Source organism: Xenopus laevis, chromosome 3L (genome assembly GCF_017654675.1).
Source record: "Xenopus laevis strain J_2021 chromosome 3L, Xenopus_laevis_v10.1, whole genome shotgun sequence".
Lineage (NCBI taxonomy): Eukaryota > Metazoa > Chordata > Amphibia > Anura > Pipidae > Xenopus > Xenopus laevis.
In genome coordinates this window covers 100,070,472-100,089,027 of record NC_054375.1, presented here as the reverse complement: position 1 = coordinate 100,089,027, position 18,556 = coordinate 100,070,472, and the positions used below count along the sequence as shown (strand labels likewise).

Here is an 18,556-nt window from a genome sequence, read left to right as displayed (position 1 = left end):
ATAGAAGCCAATACAGCAAGACTGATTAATAATCATAATATAGAGACTGCACTGCGTCTCTGGATACAAATCTCTACAGGGAATCCAACAAAGCTGCTCAAGTTCTGGGAAGTAAGGTGGGGGGGCTCCCCCTGCCATTTGAAAGTATGATCGTTTACCTGCACAGCAGTTGGGGACCATCTGACAATTCCTATCAACAGCAGTAAAAGAAGGGGGAATTGCACTGCATACAGTCAGGTTTATGATAAAAACTGTAGATATCTTTTAATTAAAGTATATTGGAGATAGATTTCTTTTTCATTAAAGAAAGTAAAAATGGGATTTTATATTTTTGCCTTTACATGCCCTTTAAACCCTTATTTTTGCTAGTTTTTCTTTAAAACAATGTTGCAAATGAGATACAAAAGAAGTATAATTGCAGTATGGAATGTTGTTAAATGTGTGTCCAGTAGTATAGCTTGATAGATTTCCTTTTTTTCAGCTATCTTTCACAAACAAGTTGTGCTGGAGTGTCCTGGCACTGTGTTGTAGAAAGGACCAGTTACGCACAGGGTTGCAAAGCTGATTATTGCCACTTGCTTGGTCAAGGTATCAAGTAAACAGTCCCCACCAATTGTTAACACATCCTTTTTCTGGATTTTTAATTTATATTTTTTATGTTAATCTGGACCTCCCTCAGACTTAAATCCCAACCAAATACTGGATTCTGTACATTCCTAATATATGCTTATATAATGTTAATGAAGGAGTCACAAAAAGAAACCCCAAGACCATGTTTAGAGAGGAGTCATTTATATCCCTTAGAGGTGATTTTGCATAAAATTACTGTGCTTTTTTTCTTATTATGAGCTGAACATGAAAGCAGTGACTGCGTTATAAAATGTCATGTTTACACAGGTGATGTTTTTCTAAAAAAAAAAGGGAATATGTATTGAATCAACACACAGCCTCTGGGACTCTAGAAATGTGCTAGTGAATGCTATACCTCTATGGCACCATATTGTAAAACTGGAGGCATTGTTTAGGTTTCCTGTGACCCTGGCCATATCAGCACACACTGTACATCTTGTGAACCGCAACTCAGCAAAGGTTCTTTCTATTGAGCATTTGCTTTTTTGTAGGCTGCACAATAAATACCCAAACAAAGTGCTAATCCTTACTTTACTCACACAATTTTCCATGGTAGAAATGTTTTTTTAACACAATACTTCTATAATGTTCATCTCAGAACTCGCACTGAACACTGCTCTATTTGCGAAGAGTCTGGCCATGCTGGGGAGCTCAGAGGATAATACAGCCCTTTCCCGGGCTTTGTCCCAGCTGGCTGAGGTGGAGGAGAAGCTAGAGCAGCTACATCAAGAGCAGGCCAACAGTGATTTTTTCCTGCTTGCAGAGCTGTTGGCCGATTACATCCGTTTACTCTCTGCAGTCAGGGTGAGTATTCTATGTAGTTATATGCTGGCCCCAAGATTTAACTTAGTTTACTTGTGTACCAAATTCTCTTTTTGTGTTATTAGTTGTATATATCTCTGAAAATAGTGCATTACTGATAAATATGTAAATGTTGTATCTTCCAGAGACTGCTGTTTTATGTACATGACTTTCCTATATATGACATCATGTGATCAGGATCAGTTGTTTGTACAGGCATGGGACCCATTATCTGGAAACCCATTATCCAGAAAGCTCCAAATTAGGGAAATTTTAAAATTATTTCCTTTCTCTGTAATAATAAAACCATACCTTGTACTTGATCCAATCTATATATAATTAATCCTTATTAAAAGCAAAACCAGCCTATCGGGTTTATTTAATGTTTACATGATTTTTTAGTAGACTTAAAGGAACAGTAACCACAAAAAATGTAAGTGTTTTAAAGTAATGAAAATATCATGTACTGTTGCCCTGCACAGGTAAAACTGATGTGTTTGCTTCAGAAACACTACTATAGTTCATATAAACAAGCTGCTGTGGAGCAATGGTGGAAATTGAAAAACAGCTATATGGCACAGGTTAAATAGTGGATAACAGATAACACCATTAGACAGACAGAGCTTATTTGCTATCTGCTGTGTAACCTGAGCCTTTTCTCCTTTGAATGGCTGCCCCCATTGCTACACACCAGCTTATTTATATAAACAATAGTAGTGTTTTTTAAGCAAACACAGCAGTTTTACCAGTGCAGGGCAACACTGCATTATATTTTCATTTCTTTAAAACACTTTTATTTTTTGACATTACTGTTACTTTAAGGCATGAAGATCCAAATTATGGAAAGATTTGTTATCTGGAACACCCCAGGTCCCGCGCATTTTGGATAACAGGTCACATACCTGTACCAGCAATTCTTTTTCAGCTTCTGTGTCCAACATCAGATTGTATAGTCAGGGAAAAAGCTGCTCCTAAATGAAAGGTATGTGTATCACACAATTAGGGATGCACCGAATCCAGGATTCGTCCTTTTTCATCAGGAATCGGATTCGGCCAAATCCTTCTGCTGAACCAAATCCGGATCCTAATTTGCATAAGAAAATTAGGGGTGGGGAGGGAAATCACGTGACTGTCACAAACAAGGAAGTATAAAATGTTTTCCCCTTCCCACCCCTAATTTGCTTTCCTCTTCCCACCCCTAATTTGCATATGCAAATTAAAATTCTGATTTGGTATTCCGCCAAATCTTTTGCAAAGGATTCGGGGTTCGGCCAAATCCAAAATTGTGCATTCGGTGTATCCCTACACAAAATTGAGAGTAATTGACGACAGGCTTTGTTCTGAAACAATGTGCACTTAAACAGTATTTACTGCATGATACATTATAGTTTAGTGCCTGGAATGAAACTTTCCCTGAGGCCATATTTTACATCTCATATTCTGCTAGATACTGCTTCCCTGCATGGCCACATTGCTAGGCCTAGGTCCCCAAATGTGAGCAAACATGATATTGCTATTGCCTATAAGCATACACACAATTTGACATCTGTTCTATTCAGAAATCTACCATACAGTGCAAAGCTCTTTTAGAAAATTGCCAGTTATTTGATCTTACAAGACTTTTCAAGGCTATGAACAAGCACAGAAGTCAAAATGCTTCTGCTTTATGAAAATAATGTCACAATTTATTATGATGATGAGGCCCGTATGACAGAAGTATCCGGCAAGAGAGAGAAGTGAAATCTGCTAATACCAGCAGAAAATCTGGAAATAGATAAAGAAATCGCCAGCATCCAGACTAACCTGCAGCTGTTTATGAGCTCTTGGATACATGAGTTGATCAACTGCTATAAATCATATACAGTAATTTGAGCCAGTGGAAAAGTTAAAAAAAAAAAAAAAAATGTAGACCTGTTCTTCTTGTAGCACTGTTTTGGTGTCTTTATGCTGTTTCCCAAAAGCCTGTGTTTTTACAAATGTAACAGTGATATGGTTCCCGTCTCCTTTAGGGGGTATTTGATCAGCGAATAAAAACCTGGCAGCGATGGCAGGACGCTCAGGCAACCTTACAGAAGAAGAGAGAAAATGAGGCTAGATTGCTGTGGGCCAACAAACCAGACAAACTACAACAAGCAAAGGATGAGATTGCAGAGGTGGGAAAACCTTGCACATATTGAGTTTCCTCTCGCTAATATGATTATACATCTCATACCTTTTATTTCACAGGGTTGTTTCATGATAAACTTGTATATGTTTTTAAAATGCACATCAATTATTTAGATGCTAAGCAGCTCTCAAACTTTTTTGCCAGTCACAATGAAGCTCCAGTTGCATTGTACACTCCCTCATGCAAGCAGGGCCTTGCTATACCTGCAGTGTCATACGTCATTTCCTCAAAGGCACAAATCAGAAATATTTGTTCTATGCACTGGCTTCAGCAGCTGAAAGGGGCCAATGCCCTACATGTTACGTTATAGACGGAGAGTGTGAAAGGTGTGATCTGATAATATTTCCCAGAATTCCAACTTCATTGCTCCTGCAATGAAAATAGACAAGCTGCATACTTTATTATGGGGCATCAAGCTAGTGGGGCTAAACTGCTTTGGTGATTTGTTTATCCTCACTTCTTTTCTCAGCCGCTTTTTCTCAGTGCATGGTATCATGTATCTATAAAGAGCACTGACTTATCCACTTTCAAACCTGAAAGACCTTTCTTTTATTCAGCTCAGGTGTTCTGAAAATTGTATAGTCTTTAGACAAAAGTTTGTATTACAAATGAATTGTATTATTTTTTTTTGTCCTTTTAGTGGGAATCCCGGGTCACACAATATGAGAGGGATTTTGAGAGGATTTCTGTTACAGTACGAAAGGAGGTCATGCGGTTTGAGGCAAGTATGGTACTTTCCGTTAAAGGGGCATTATACCCCCTTGAAACCTTTGCATCATAAGCTTGTCAGTGTAGCAGGCTCACAGCAGTGGAGACTATAAACTAAGGACACTCACTTCTGCAATGGTGAGATCTGTTAAGGGCAGTATACACACTTGTTCGATGTGAGTTCAATGAATAGGACTATGATTTTTGCTACATGGACCACCTTATGATTCACAGGTTTTGGGTAAACTAAGCAATGGTAATGGATAATCATGGCCATTAAAATTAAACTTCTGTGCTTTTTGCGTAAAACTAAAATTGTATATGTAGAACCCATTACCTCTGATACTTAAAAGATGCTTCCCAGAGCAGAGGTTCATGATAACCAGAGAGCCTTAATTAATTTCAGAGAGTATGGACAGATATCGTCTGGCAGCTACAAATAAATATACAAAGTTCTTAGGCATAGGAGACCCTGAATAACATATATATACTCTTATTTGTTCTTCCTGATATTTGTTTTATACACAGCATACAAACCTACTTATCACTAGTTAAAAAATATATATATATTACTTATTTATTTTGCACGTTGAACACCGAGAACTTTATAAACTCAATTTGATGTACAGTATATCTGAAGCATAGCCAAGAACATATATTACTAGGAAAATATATAAAATGGTCGCTGACCATACTAGACAGCTATACATTCAATGACAAAATGACTATGAAGATTTTCATTCATCCAGGTCATGGTATATCTAGTATAGGAAAATCTAAAAACAACTGGACTTGCTGAGTAATCAATGAAGACGTTTCACTACTTATCCGAGCAGCTTCTTCCGTTCAACTGACTGGTGTGGGAAGTTCTCGGCATATAAACTCTTCCACTAATCCAATCACAATGGCCCATTGTAACTCTTCAAAGAGGTGACATCTGAAGAAATTCACAGAGGTGTAGATTCTGTGTAGTACTTTGATAGGATTATCCAATGTGTCATGCAACTCCTAGAAGGATAGCAAGGTCCAAATATTGGATAAAGAAGGCCGCTGGTTTGAACGAGGTGTGAAAGAGGCGATTCATGTCAAGGTGGAGAAACCATCCCTGAACAGAGGCGGGGACCTTTGACACCACCTGTCTGCTACATACAATGCTGTTCTAACATCTGTACCCCGACGGTTTCAGAACACTTCACATGTCCATTCGTGCAACTCTCACAAGTAACACCTCCTTCTAGGAGTTGCATGACACATTGGATAATCCTATCACAGTACTACACAGAATCTACACCTCTGTGAATTTCTTCAGATGTCAGATGAATTGAAGAAGTTGCTCGGATGAGTAGTGAACCGTCTTCATTGATTACTCAGCAAATCCAGTTGTTTTTTTTAGATTTACTTATAGTAAATATTCAATGACAAAGCAAGTTTTTGAATTAGGAAAGACAACATCATTAGACTTACTCAGTCACTGTAACATTATTGATGAAACCTTTCCTTCCCTTTTTTTCAGAAAGAGAAGTCTAAGGATTTTAAAAGTCACATAGTTAAATATCTGGAGACACTCTTGAATTCACAGCACAAAGTATGTTGCATTAAATTTTTCCTAATGTGTAAATATCTAGTTGTATTTATATAGATTATAAGAGCTTTTTTTTTTTTAATCCATAGGGCAAGGACAATGCATAAGCACAAAGTACATAATACATAGCGCTATGACTTATCATTGAGTAGTCTCAGCCATTACAGAAGGAGGATATAATATTATTACTGTACATCAGAACTAATGTAAAGATTATCAATGATAATCATTTATTTTTATAGTAAGTAGGCTTTTACCGTGAGAATTGTTGTGTCTTACTACTGTAGCTCTATAATATCCCAGCATTCACACATGTAGATCAGGTGTAGTAAATTTGAAACAAGGCAGCTGTTATATCCAGTGTCGGACTGGCCTATCTGAATACCAGGAAAACTCCCGGTGGGCCCTTTTGCTATTAACCATTTGGCCTATTTCATGGTCATTCCCTATTCATTTAAGGGGCTTAATAATGGAAGAATAGTGTATATTATGTAGAGATAAAAGATTAGAGAATAAAGAGGTTGAGTGAGGAGAGGAGGAATAATAGTTTAGAAAGTGGGCCCACGGTCTAAGCTTTTCTGGTGGACCCCTGACATCCCAGTCCGACACACACTTGTTATATCAGTATCATACATAGAGTCAGGATTAGAGAAAAAAAAAAATAATAATTTTTTTGTATGGGCCACATTCTGGTTGTGATTTACCTTGTTTAGGAATATCATTATAGGACATTGGCACATGCAACATTTTGATCACTAATGTGTTTTTGTGCGTTACTAGCCAATGACCTACAGTGAACTGGAAGCAGTCTTGGACAAGTAGTAGTGTATGGATTGGCACCGCACGTAGCCCCCATTAAAATTCTTACCATAGCTCTTATTGTTCTTTTTATGTCTTGCCTAGACTTGTGATGTATGTTTAAGATACTTTATAGGGGGGTGGGGTTCTGTAATATCATCATCCTTATCTGTAAGCATGAGAGCCACAGGCAACAACTCTATACAGAGCTTATTATCTGTAAACATATGTTCCTGGTTGCAGGGATTGTGAGGGTGTATAGTGAAAGTATAAAAGAAAAATAATGATCTCTTTAGTGTTTTTCAATAATTAAAGATGACAAAACAAGCTCTGTCTATTGTGCTCATGTTAAACCTAGTTATATCTTTTGTGTTTATTTTCATGTGGATTCTGACATGGCATTGATAGGCTGCAGACCATGGCAATGCCTTAATTAAAGCTGCCATTTCAGCATCTTAACTCTACTTTTTATCTCCACAGCTGGTTAAATACTGGGAGGCGTTTTTACCTGAAGCAAAAGTTATATCCTAACTGGTGTGGATTGAAAAACAACCCTGATGGTTCTATTCGTCTTCTGCCATTTTTATATTAATATAAATACTGTACCGTCTGCCTTTTAGAGAACAGTGACACAAACTCATTTACCTCCCATACAGTTAAACCTTCTACAATGTCTTTAATGCTAAACAAATTTCCTGTGGGCTGCTTGTATTTTCAGACCCAGGAGTGTTAATCACTCTGTTGTCCCTCTGTATATTCTCAAGTCACCAGACCAAGTTTTAAAGCTTAAAGTGAAACTACTCAAAATAAGGTTTTTCTAAGGGGACAGTTAAGTATGCTCAATAACAAATCGCACTTTTAACAAAGTGGTTTTTATAAGGATTGGTTGCGCCACTTCACCTTTTTTGTTTTTTTTTAGTGGGAACTATGTCCATTTGTTTTGCATTGAAAATACTGAGCCCCTGGCCTCGGAACTCCCTGAGATGTTGCACATCCCATGAACAAAGATCTGTGCTGAGTGCTTAACATAGGAAAGAGCTTTGCAGTAGTGTGACAGCATTATGAGTGAGACCCACGCTGTGCTAATAAATCAGAAAAATACTGTTATCTTGACTGTTTACAAATGCCTTTAAACAGCATTCCTCTGCATTATTTTGTTCTATGCAAAGAGGCCAAAATAGTCCTCAGAGATATCAGTTTATTTTGTAGTTGACCTCGGTGGAGTTAACACCCACAGTTCTATTTAGGATAATCAAACCCCTGTCTTTTGCATGTATAGGTAGCCATTTGGCACTCGAGCTGTTGAAGAACTGCTATTCCTAAAATCCTTGGTGAATGAATTCTTAACAGCTGGAGCCCCACCATTTTTTTTTGTCCTTGTATTGTAAAATGTGAGCTCACCAGTTTGTACCATGTGTCCTTTGGTGTTTTAGAACTATTGGCAGTCCTATCTAGTTGCAAAAAGCAGTAAATATTCAGGCAGCAGGACTGAAGATGGCTAAAACATGTGCCTTATTTTCAGGATTTTACTTATGTCAAGTGTAAGATAATATTTGTGCACATCACAACGGTCTGGAACAGAATTGGCATTCCAGTGTGGTGAGATATTGAGAGTGGAACTGCTTGGATTCATAGTTTACTGCTACTCTGAAGGGGTGTTTCATGTAACACTTATGCTCAGAGTCAGGCCCACAATTCATATGTCTCTGTGAAGCTTATAGAATGACCTTTTCATTATATTAAGCAGCATTCTCTTGCATAAAGCCCCAGCGCTTGTTTGGTGGGGACAGTATTCTGATTACAGATTTTTCTGTTGCCCTCTTCTCTACAATTGAGTGTTGTGAGATCATTTGCTTTAGGGCTGGGGCATATGTAGTATCTTCTGTGCCAGCATTTTTGAGCCAGGGAAGAAACACCAAAGTCTGCCTGCACTGTCATGCATTTATATGAATAGGGAGTGGACTCATGTTCTGCTGCACTTGCTGAAATGCTGGTAGAGCATATGGACAAGTGCCATCAGACATAAGGCTAGTTCAGGGATAAGAGCCATTGACATTGTCCTCTGCAAACCTGTATAAACACCAAGATTTAAATTCCAAGAAACTGTGTTTTTGGTTTCACCTTTTGGTTTTTTCTTGTTCTACTTTTTACCGTTGCATTTCAAGACATGCATTTTTCTGTTAACTTTTCCTTTGTGTTGGTTTGTTTCACTTTCACGTATATATTTTCTTATAAAAGCTATAAATTGTCAATTTAGAGTTTTCAGCAAGAAAAAAAAAGAATAAATAAAAAATCTATATATTTCATCTAGTTGACTTTGGTTTTTAGGGAGGGTTTATTAATATAAATATCTATATTGTATATTTTTGGGCTGTGACAGACACAGAAAGGAGTATTTCTATTCCAATAAAACCTTTAATAAAACGGTGAAAAAAACCACCATGTGATAGCCTGCTGTTTCCTCTGAAGTGTGAAAGTGCCGCCATATTGAATTTATATTTAAATGTGATTCCCTTTGGGCAGTTTAGTATAAGGTTGACACTGGTATTCGGCACAAATCTAACTTTTCATTACATTTTTAAGATATACTTCCTCTTTAGTTTAAATAAGGTTTACTTGTAAGCATGTAATCGTTATTTATTGTCCATGTTTGTAACTCCTTGATCCACCCACCCAATATCCTCTTCACTTGTTTAGTTACATTACATTATCACATAAAGAATGAAAGAATTCAGAATGGAACAGATGAGATGACTAATTACCAAATGGATCCTTTCTGCACCAATATCATTGATGAAATATGTTTGAGACAAGGTAAATGCCACAACGACTTGCTTAAATAGTGCTCCCCAAATCTGCAACCACATCAAAATGGACAATTGAGGATTCCACAAACTCCGAAGGGATTTAAGATGGCAGATGTAAAGGAATAAAAAGCTTGCAAATATGTTTGCGGAAAAAACAAGGAATTGATTGCACCCTTGTTTATAAATCAATGGCAGTACAGGTATAGGATCCCTTATCCGGAAACCCGGTATCCAGAAAGCTCCGAATTACGGAATGGCTGTCTTCCATAGACTCCATTTTATCCAAATAATACAAATTTTTAAAAATGATTTCCTTTTTCTCTGTTATAATAAAACAGTAGCTTGTACTTGATCCCAACTAAGATATAATTAATCCTTATTGGAAGCAAAACCCCGCCTATTTGGGTTTTTTTAACTTGTGGGGACCCCTGACCACCAATGATTTTTTTAGAACTTGGGGGGGTGGGGGTTTTACCGTTTTTAGCACTGATGTTTGTGGTTTTTTTTTTACTGTGGGGACTGGAGAGGGCGGGGTCCAGAATATGTTGTTGTACGGGGGCCCGTGATTTCTAATGGTGGCCTTGGCTGTAGAGGTAACCCCTGCTGGTTAGAAATAGAGAATAGTATGCAGACTGGAAGCAAATAAATTATTGCATCTAAAATAAACACAAACATGCACTTCTAGTATGTCAGCCCAACAGTGCTTCAGTTTAATAAGCTGGAAGGTCTCTACAATATGAGATAAAAAGAAAAAATTCTTAATACATATTGTACCATACAACCTCTTTAAAGGAAAACAGAAGCAAGATCAAGTCTACTAATACAGAAAGTGGGTTTCCTCTTCAATCTATTTTGCTGAGCAGTGGGTTTGTAAGACTTGGTTTAGAATATGGGAAGCTTGCTCATGTGCAGGACAGAAATGCATATTTTTATTTGAATGTCTCTTGCATTCAGTCAGGCTAAGATTTGGTTGAAGGGGTGGAAAAGGAAGGATATGCCAGTCCAGATGGGACAAACTATTGCACAGTGAATCTCTGTGAGAGGAAGAATCATTATTATACCAGCATGTACTCGGTTGGTTATGTAAAAGTAAAAAGCTTATGTTTTGACGTAATGCATATCCATTGAGTGTGGAGGAAAGATTCACTTGGGGGTAGGACCTGCTGCTTTCTGTTCCCTCTTGTACAATGCGGTTTCCTTTTTCAGAAAAAAATTCATTAGATACTTAAGTAGCTGTGCGTTAAGGGTGGTATAAGAGGTTTAAAAGCTGGTGACTGACTCCTTATTCCTGCCTTATTTGCAACATGTAAAACACTGCATTCATTACAGGAAAATGGCAGGGTTTATTATGGAGACAAAATAGGCATATCACCCCATCATGCAGGGGTGCATTTTTGACAAGATTATTTTTGTTCCAGAGGCGATCTGATCACAGCATAATATATTCATGTATGATTATTGATTATTTTTTTCCCTGTTCTGTCAGCTTTGTTTTCCTATAATGCAGGACTTTATTGACAGAAAACTACAGTGGGCTTTTTCCTAAAAATGTGATATTCTTGCATGATACAGCATTGAAGAATCATCTTCCTTTCCAGAGTAGGAAAAAGTCTGGACAGAAAATGGGTTTGGTAACCCACCTGCAGGGTTTATACATCTCTGCAGAATGTCCCCCAATTATTCACAGCTTGAATATGGCAGGTAACAAATGCTCTCTGTGGCAGAGGTTCAAGAATTCTGCTGATGAAACACCAACGCTTACCTGCTAGGATTCAACATACAGCTTCCCACACTGAAAAATACAGAACTACGACCAAGAGCAGGTTCAGTATACGTAACTTTGTTAAATGAGACTCCTCAAAGCTTTCTTGGAATATTATATTATTCATTTGTATAGCCCTCGCATTCCGCAGTACATCGACAATACACAATTCACATCAGTCCCTGACACAGTGGTGTGTCCCTATCATTAATTTAAAGAGATGTCATCAATTATTAAAATTTTAATTATAACTTTTTACTTATTTTCTTAGTAGTTTAGAAGCTAGATGTAATGCTTATTGCTGACACACATTTAGTACCTTCCAATATCAGGGCCATGGGACCCAGGAAATGAAAATACCATAGGACCAATTCTAAATGTTAACTTGTCTGGCACAATTTTGAAAATATTAACTAGTTTTCCTGATTTGGCATTTGTGGCCACTTTATACATCTGTGTTATTTTAAGGCTACATTGACACAATAACCCACTTGAGCTTTTAATTAAACAATGGATAAAAGATGGTCGAACACAGCGGAGCTGGTATCAAACACACTGTAACTATTATTTTTTTTTTTATGTTATAATGGTAAAGTTCCATGGTATTCGTTACAATTCTCATAGTTTCGGCATTACTGAGCTGTTTTTTTTTCCATTGCTACTCACACCACTTTGCTTTCTATGTAGTCAGCTGATAGCTGTAGCTTTTTATTGCACTTACCACTGATTGGATGTTGTAGGGAAATGTGATTCTAGTAGGATATGCCTGGTTTTTGGTTTGTATCAATTGTTTCAGTATATCATCAGAGTGCCTTTTATCTTTATTCCTCCATTCCCACAAGGAATACACACACAATTTGGTACAGGATTTTTCTATTTTTGTGTGACTTTCCAGCTAATGTGTGCCAATGACAACTTAATAGTAGTGGAATATTTTAGAAATGTCAATATACCCTTTGCACATGGCAGGGTGTAACTTGTTGACCCAGCCTGCAAAATACATCTGGTGGTTGGAGCATGGATCAAGAGGTAAAAAAAAAACAACTTGTTGCAATATGTATGTAAACTTTATTTATAAAGCGCTACAAAGATGCATGGCGCTGTACAATCTTACAATATACAAAAGTACACACAGGGAGGACAAGTATTACAATAAATAAGTATAAATACTCAAATAAGTGCCATGTGGACATAGTTGAAAGGAGGTCCCTTTCCCGAAGAGCTTACAGTCTAAGTGGTTGGCTAACATGCAGGCAAACAGTGCACAAGGTTTAGGCACTGACCCTTATGTGCAGAACTAGACTAGACAAAATATATGTTCTGATCTCTTTAAACCTGTTATTTCATATATTCCCAGACTGTATAATAAACCCCTTACATTGTATATGTCCAGATTGCCTGTATGGAACCCTATTAACATTGGTGTAACTTTTATACAGCAGGCCTTCCACTACCACAGCGCACCGGGGGTTGCAGGTTGGGCTTGCTGAAGACCCAGAAATATTTAAGCAATGGGCCCAGCTCCTGAAAGTTCTGCACTGCCTGTTACACTGTATATGCCCACATTGTCTCTGTGGAACCCTATGTTTATTATTTATTATTATGTAATTACAAACATCTATATATTCTGCAGTTCTGTGCAACAGAAGAGTACATACACAGATCTGTCCCAGTTGCTGCCAATGTTTTGATGTGTCAAGTGATTATTGTGCCTTGTTAAATGAAATGTGTGTAGGGGGTTTTGCTTTCATATAAAGATATGTGCTGATGCGGCGCATTGGAATCTAATCCATTTGTACCTACTCTTGCAGTTTTTTTTATGTGTCCCAAGGTTTATGGAATGCTTACTCAGGCACATGAGGCCACAAGTTGTGTGTGCAGCCCGTCTCTGGCCTTACAATTTACAAGTCAGTGAGCCACACCGAGGCTTGCAGCTAACATCACATACCTGTGTATCTCATGTCATGCTAGCAGCACCTTTTTCTTAGAATATCTTTTACTGTAGCCTTAAATAGCTTTGTTTTAATGAACTGTATCCCCGATAAAAAGAAAACATATTCCTGCCCAATCTTATCAATAATAGCAAGTTATTTCACACAGGAAATGCAGTCACTATAAAGAATTCACCAGTTTCTCTGACTGTTTTCCTGGTCTCTCTGATGCTTTCTGTTAGCTTAGATCTGCAGCCGATGTATATACATAAGCCTACAATAACAGTCTGACATTGAATCCCTCTGCTTTATTGTATTTTAATGGGCAAGTGGAATGACATAGACCATTCGTAGGTATGTATAGTATAGCAGACTATCCCCTTTATTTATTATAAGGCACTAAGTTTGCCCAGGAACAGTAACCCATGGCATCCAATAAGATGCTTGCATTAAAAAAAGCTGACTGCCTGCTGATTGGCTACTATGGGTTATTGCCCCTGGGCAAATTTAGTTCATTTTATTACATAACCACATAAATGCTTTACAGAAGTACAGTATTATCCTTATAATAACAGTGTGTCAGACCTACCAGTATGGTACTACACGTCTGCTTCAGTGCACAGCAACCAATTAGCACTTAGTTTAAATTGCAGATTTATTTAGTGAAATAACCCATGTTATCTGTTTTACCCACTGAGCAGATCACTCATTTGGAGCAAGTTTGGTGAAACGTATCCAATATCTAGTGCACACCACAAATGAGTAGATGTTCAATTAGTACTGTAATGTTGGTCCATTGATAACCAGACAACACATGGGTTATTATAAGAGTCATAAACTGAACGATTTGCATGGTTCACCCAGCAATCCAGTTGTGTGTCCACAATCTCACACCTGTGCTATTTTTGGTATGTCTGATCCTCCACATGGGGGCAAATTATACACAGAACTAGTTGTTCAGTGCAGTTCATTTGTACATGTTGTGACTGGCTGCCTGCTTTTCCTCTAGGGATTAACCATAAGGACACCCCACTGCTCATTGTAAGAACAGACAGGGACCAGAGAGGATCTATTAGGTGCCCCATGTTATATATCCCCTATATGCCCTCAATTCTTTAATTCTTTGTGTAACAACTATGACATAAATTTGTGATGCAGCACATAAATATCATACATTTATGCAAGGTATTTAAAGAATCTTACATTTCCATGGCATCTGTCTATTAATACTATTGCACAACATACATCAATCCCTTAATTCCAAACATGTGCCACTAAGGGCAATGCAATCACCTGCAGACAAGCTTCCAGTGTTCCTGTGCCAGCAATAGCAGTGCTCTTCCTGCCCCTCTCTGCTCCCAGACCTCAAGCACAGTAACTCCCTTATTCTGCCCAAGCTAAATGAACTGACATACAGAGGCTACTGTGAGTGTCTCCCACCCACAATTACAAAACCAGACACGCAGAGAGAAACAACAAGCTCAATTTGCTTTTAAATAGGAAAATGAGAGCAGGGGATTTACTGAAGATTGCTTTACTGAAGCATCTATATGTCTATAGAAATAATTTAAGAATGTTCGAAAGAATAAATAGATAGAGATGGTTCTGAACTATACAGAAATACCAAATGTTCCACAGTTGCTGAGTGTCTGAGAGTCTCACTCTGATTATGGCTATATATGATGGCTATGGGAACACAGGCTTATGGCTCTGGCTGTTGTCAGCCTGTATATTTTGGCAGACTGAGAGAAGCAGATCTGCTCAGTGCCCCCACTCCATTGAATTGAATCAGATCAGCTTGTGTGCACTCACACGGCAGAGCTCAAGTTGAGGTCAGCCTTGGCATACCTCCTTTCGTGTATTTGGGCTGAACTCCGTTTCAGCTCCGCTGTGTGATCAGATTCAAAACAATGGAGCAGATCTGCCAGAGCCTTCAGCATGTGTGCCCATAGCCTAAAGGTGGTCATACACATAGATCAGCTCATTTGCCGATTACGTCAAAGGAGCGGATCGCTCCCCAATAGATTTTTCTAAGAGAAAACAGATTTTTCTATATTCAGTTTTGAAATCTGACATGGGGCTAGACATTTTGCCTGGTAGATCTAAGAACAACACTCAATAGTAAAAACCCATGTCTCACTGAGACACATTCAGTTACATTGAGAAGGAAAAACAGCAGCCTGCCAGAAAGCATTTCTCTCCTAAAGTGCAGGCACAAGTCACATGACCAGGGGCAGCTGGGAAATTGACAAAATGTCTAGCCCCATGTCAGATTTCAAAACTGAATATAGAAAAATCTGTTTTCTCTTTTGAGAAATGGATTTCAGTGCAGAATTCTGGTGGAAAGCACTATTAACTGATGTGTTTAGAAAAATATGTTCAGTGCAAATATCAAACTCCCAAGCACTGGTTGGCTCATGCATTCAGCTTTTGAAAATAGAACAAATATATTGTTTTATCCCTAAAAGTTCTCAACAGCTGCTCAAAGTACTCTGAGCATGTGTGTGTCAGACATTTCTAACGCAGATGGAAAACTCTTGTGACAGCTTTTAAGGCTTGGATATTAACTACTAAAGAAATTATTGGCCTTTAGGCTGGATCAATAAGTTCAGTATTTAAAATATGGCATTTTTAGCCATGTTAATATTTATGGTTTAGTTCTCCTTTAAGAAATTAAATCCAATCTTTGCAGAAATTTTTCCAGGGGGCGCAAGTAAGCTAATATCACCTAGGGTAGCATCCCACTGAAGATGAACCAATTCATGACAATGCATAAAGGTGGCCATACACGGATAGATCCGCTCGTTTGGCGATGTCGCCAAACGAGCGGATCTCCCTCCGATATGCCCACCTTGAGGTGGGCAATATCGGGCTGATCCGATCGTGGGCCCTAGGGCCCAACGATCGGATCCTAGCGTTCGCCAAACGGGCGGTCGGATCGCGGGACCGCATCAACGAACAGATGCGGCCGCGATCCGACGGGATTTTTAATCCCATCCGATCGAGATCTGGCCGACTTTCGGCCAGATCTCGATCGGGGAAGCCCGTCGGGGGCCCCCATACACGGGCCAATAAGCTGCCGACACGGTCTGTCGGCAGCTTTTATCGGCCCGTGTATGGCCACCTTTAGATTAAGGCTTGCCTTGGGGTAGAAAGTATAAAAAGCATTTCTGTTGCTGGGAATTCAATTTACAAACAATTCTTGGAACTAGCTGGAGAAGTCAGGGTGGGACAACTGCCCCCTCTTGCCCCTTTCTGCAGACACCCATGGAAGCAAAAATATATATAAATATATATAAGAAGACAATGAGAAGGGCTAGTTGTTGGTTAAATAAGAAAGGAAAAGACTGAAGGGGAAGGTAAATAAGGTGGTGGCTGAACATGTCACATAAAGCCACGTCTCTCTACGGTGATGTAACAAACTTCAGTAAGGTATAACACAGAGGTCAGACTGCCTTAAACAAAGTCATGCTGCATACACAGACTGAATATAGTGTACCCGAAATAGTTACTTTTTGCACAGTCACTTAATTGCTTCTTAAAAGAATTATATGTTATAGAATGGCCAATTCTAAGCAACTTTTCATTTGGTTTTTATTTTTTTTATTTATTTTTTTAGTTATTTGCCTTTTTCTTCTGACTCTTTGCAGCTTTCAAGTGGGCGTCGCTGACCCCTTCTAAAAAGCAAATGCTCTGTAAGGCTACACATTAATTGCTATACTTTTTATTATTCATTTACTTTTTATAAAAGGCTTCTCCTATACATATTCCAGTCTCTTATATCAAATCAGTGCATGGTTGCTAGGGTAATTGGGACCCTAGGTTGCTTTAAATGCAAATTGAAGAGCTGCTGAATAAAAAGCCAATAATTAAAAAACCTTAAATAAAAAAAAATGAAAACCAATTGGAAATTGTCTCAGAATATCTCTCTCTAAATCATACTAAAAGTTATCTGAAAGGTGAACCACCCCTTTAAATGGGTCTGAACTATAAAAGTTGCAATGCAAATGTATTCTCTACTCGGGATTGTAACTTATACATGTCCTATTTCTTACTAGAATTAATTGCTTTTTCCTCTCAGTTCTTAGAAGACAGAATATATAAGGGATTCCTGACGTTTACACAGTGTATGCAATTATAGGACAAATGGACACTTTATTCTCCAATATATAGTGTTGGAAGTTGGGATCTTTAGGGCTTTAGCGGCCTCTTATAAACTGTGTAGATGCCATTGACCCCGTTTTGTGATGTACTGTTTTGGAGATGTTGTGTATAAGTGCTATGTATGGCTAGTAATGCTTATAAAAGGGGGCAGTACACAAGTAATGTTTTCTTACTTCTTCATTTCCAGTCCTCATTTTGTGGTCCCAACATTTAGTTAACACCCCCTTGACACATAAAAGGTTGCCCTCAAATCTCGCTTTATTTGGTCATCAAACTGGGCCCTCAACCCCTCATTCACTGCTTTGCCCCTCCAAGAGGAAGCCAGAGCCTATGCCATATCATGCAAACGTACATTTGGCAGACAAATGTAACAGGAGTACTCAAAGAAAGGTAAGGAAATAACTATGTCTGACTGTAAGAGCTCCTGTTCTGGGCTGTGTGATGTTATTGTACTCTACGCCCATTTCATAATCAGTAGTTATTCCATGATATTTTTTTATTGTATTATAATTGTTCCATTGTCCCCTTTATTATTTTGCCCCACCTAATGAGATAACTTTTAGTTAAAGAGCCCTGGCTTGTGCTTTAGTACTTACATTATTAAGTTGCTGTGGATCAGTTAAGTAATGCAGGACTCCAACCACATGTATAGCCACCCAGACAACCTGCTGTACAAGGGGAATTCAGATACTGTCTTGTGGCTGACTGAAATACATAAATATTTCATATGTTTCATGATATTGTGTGAGGAAAACTCACGCTACTAGATGCTGCTCTATAGTTCTGGTGAAACAAATACTGTATATAGAGGCAAAGTATACTCACTCTGTGCACATGCTGTAAATGTAAATGTTTTAAACTATGTTATATCCATATTTATCATTTTTTATTGGACATACCCAAAATATACATTCCACGTGCCTGTAAATCTGTTTAACTGTTATTCGACAGGCACAAATAGATATGTGGGACTTGGGAGCAAGCAGAGCCCTTTTAGGATTTAGGAATTTTAGGAATTTAAACTTGGGAACACTTATCTATCAATAGTCTGTGTGCTTCTTGTACTTGATATAAGGCACAGGGAAGAACTAAAAGGGTTCTCTATTGGAGTCAGATGCTGATGGGGAGGTACCTAAGTGATCTCTAACCAGTGGCTTGTGAGTAATGTTGCTCCCCAACACCTTGAATGTTGCTCCCAGTGACCTC

At 38.3% G+C, this 18,556-nt stretch overlaps 1 protein-coding gene across 1 annotated transcript in view; it reads left to right on the top strand.

Moving 5' to 3' along the window:
- The window catches only part of snx1.L (sorting nexin 1 L homeolog), a 28,164-nt gene extending 19,215 nt beyond the window's left edge, over positions 1–8,949 (top strand). Inside the window, 5 exon segments of the mRNA NM_001091365.1 lie at positions 1,229–1,434; positions 3,441–3,584; positions 4,239–4,319; positions 5,820–5,891; positions 7,167–8,949. Coding sequence (NP_001084834.1) covers positions 1,229–1,434; positions 3,441–3,584; positions 4,239–4,319; positions 5,820–5,891; positions 7,167–7,217 — 554 coding nt within the window. The 3' untranslated portion in view covers positions 7,218–8,949.
- Positions 8,950–18,556: the final 9,607 nt, after the last annotated feature.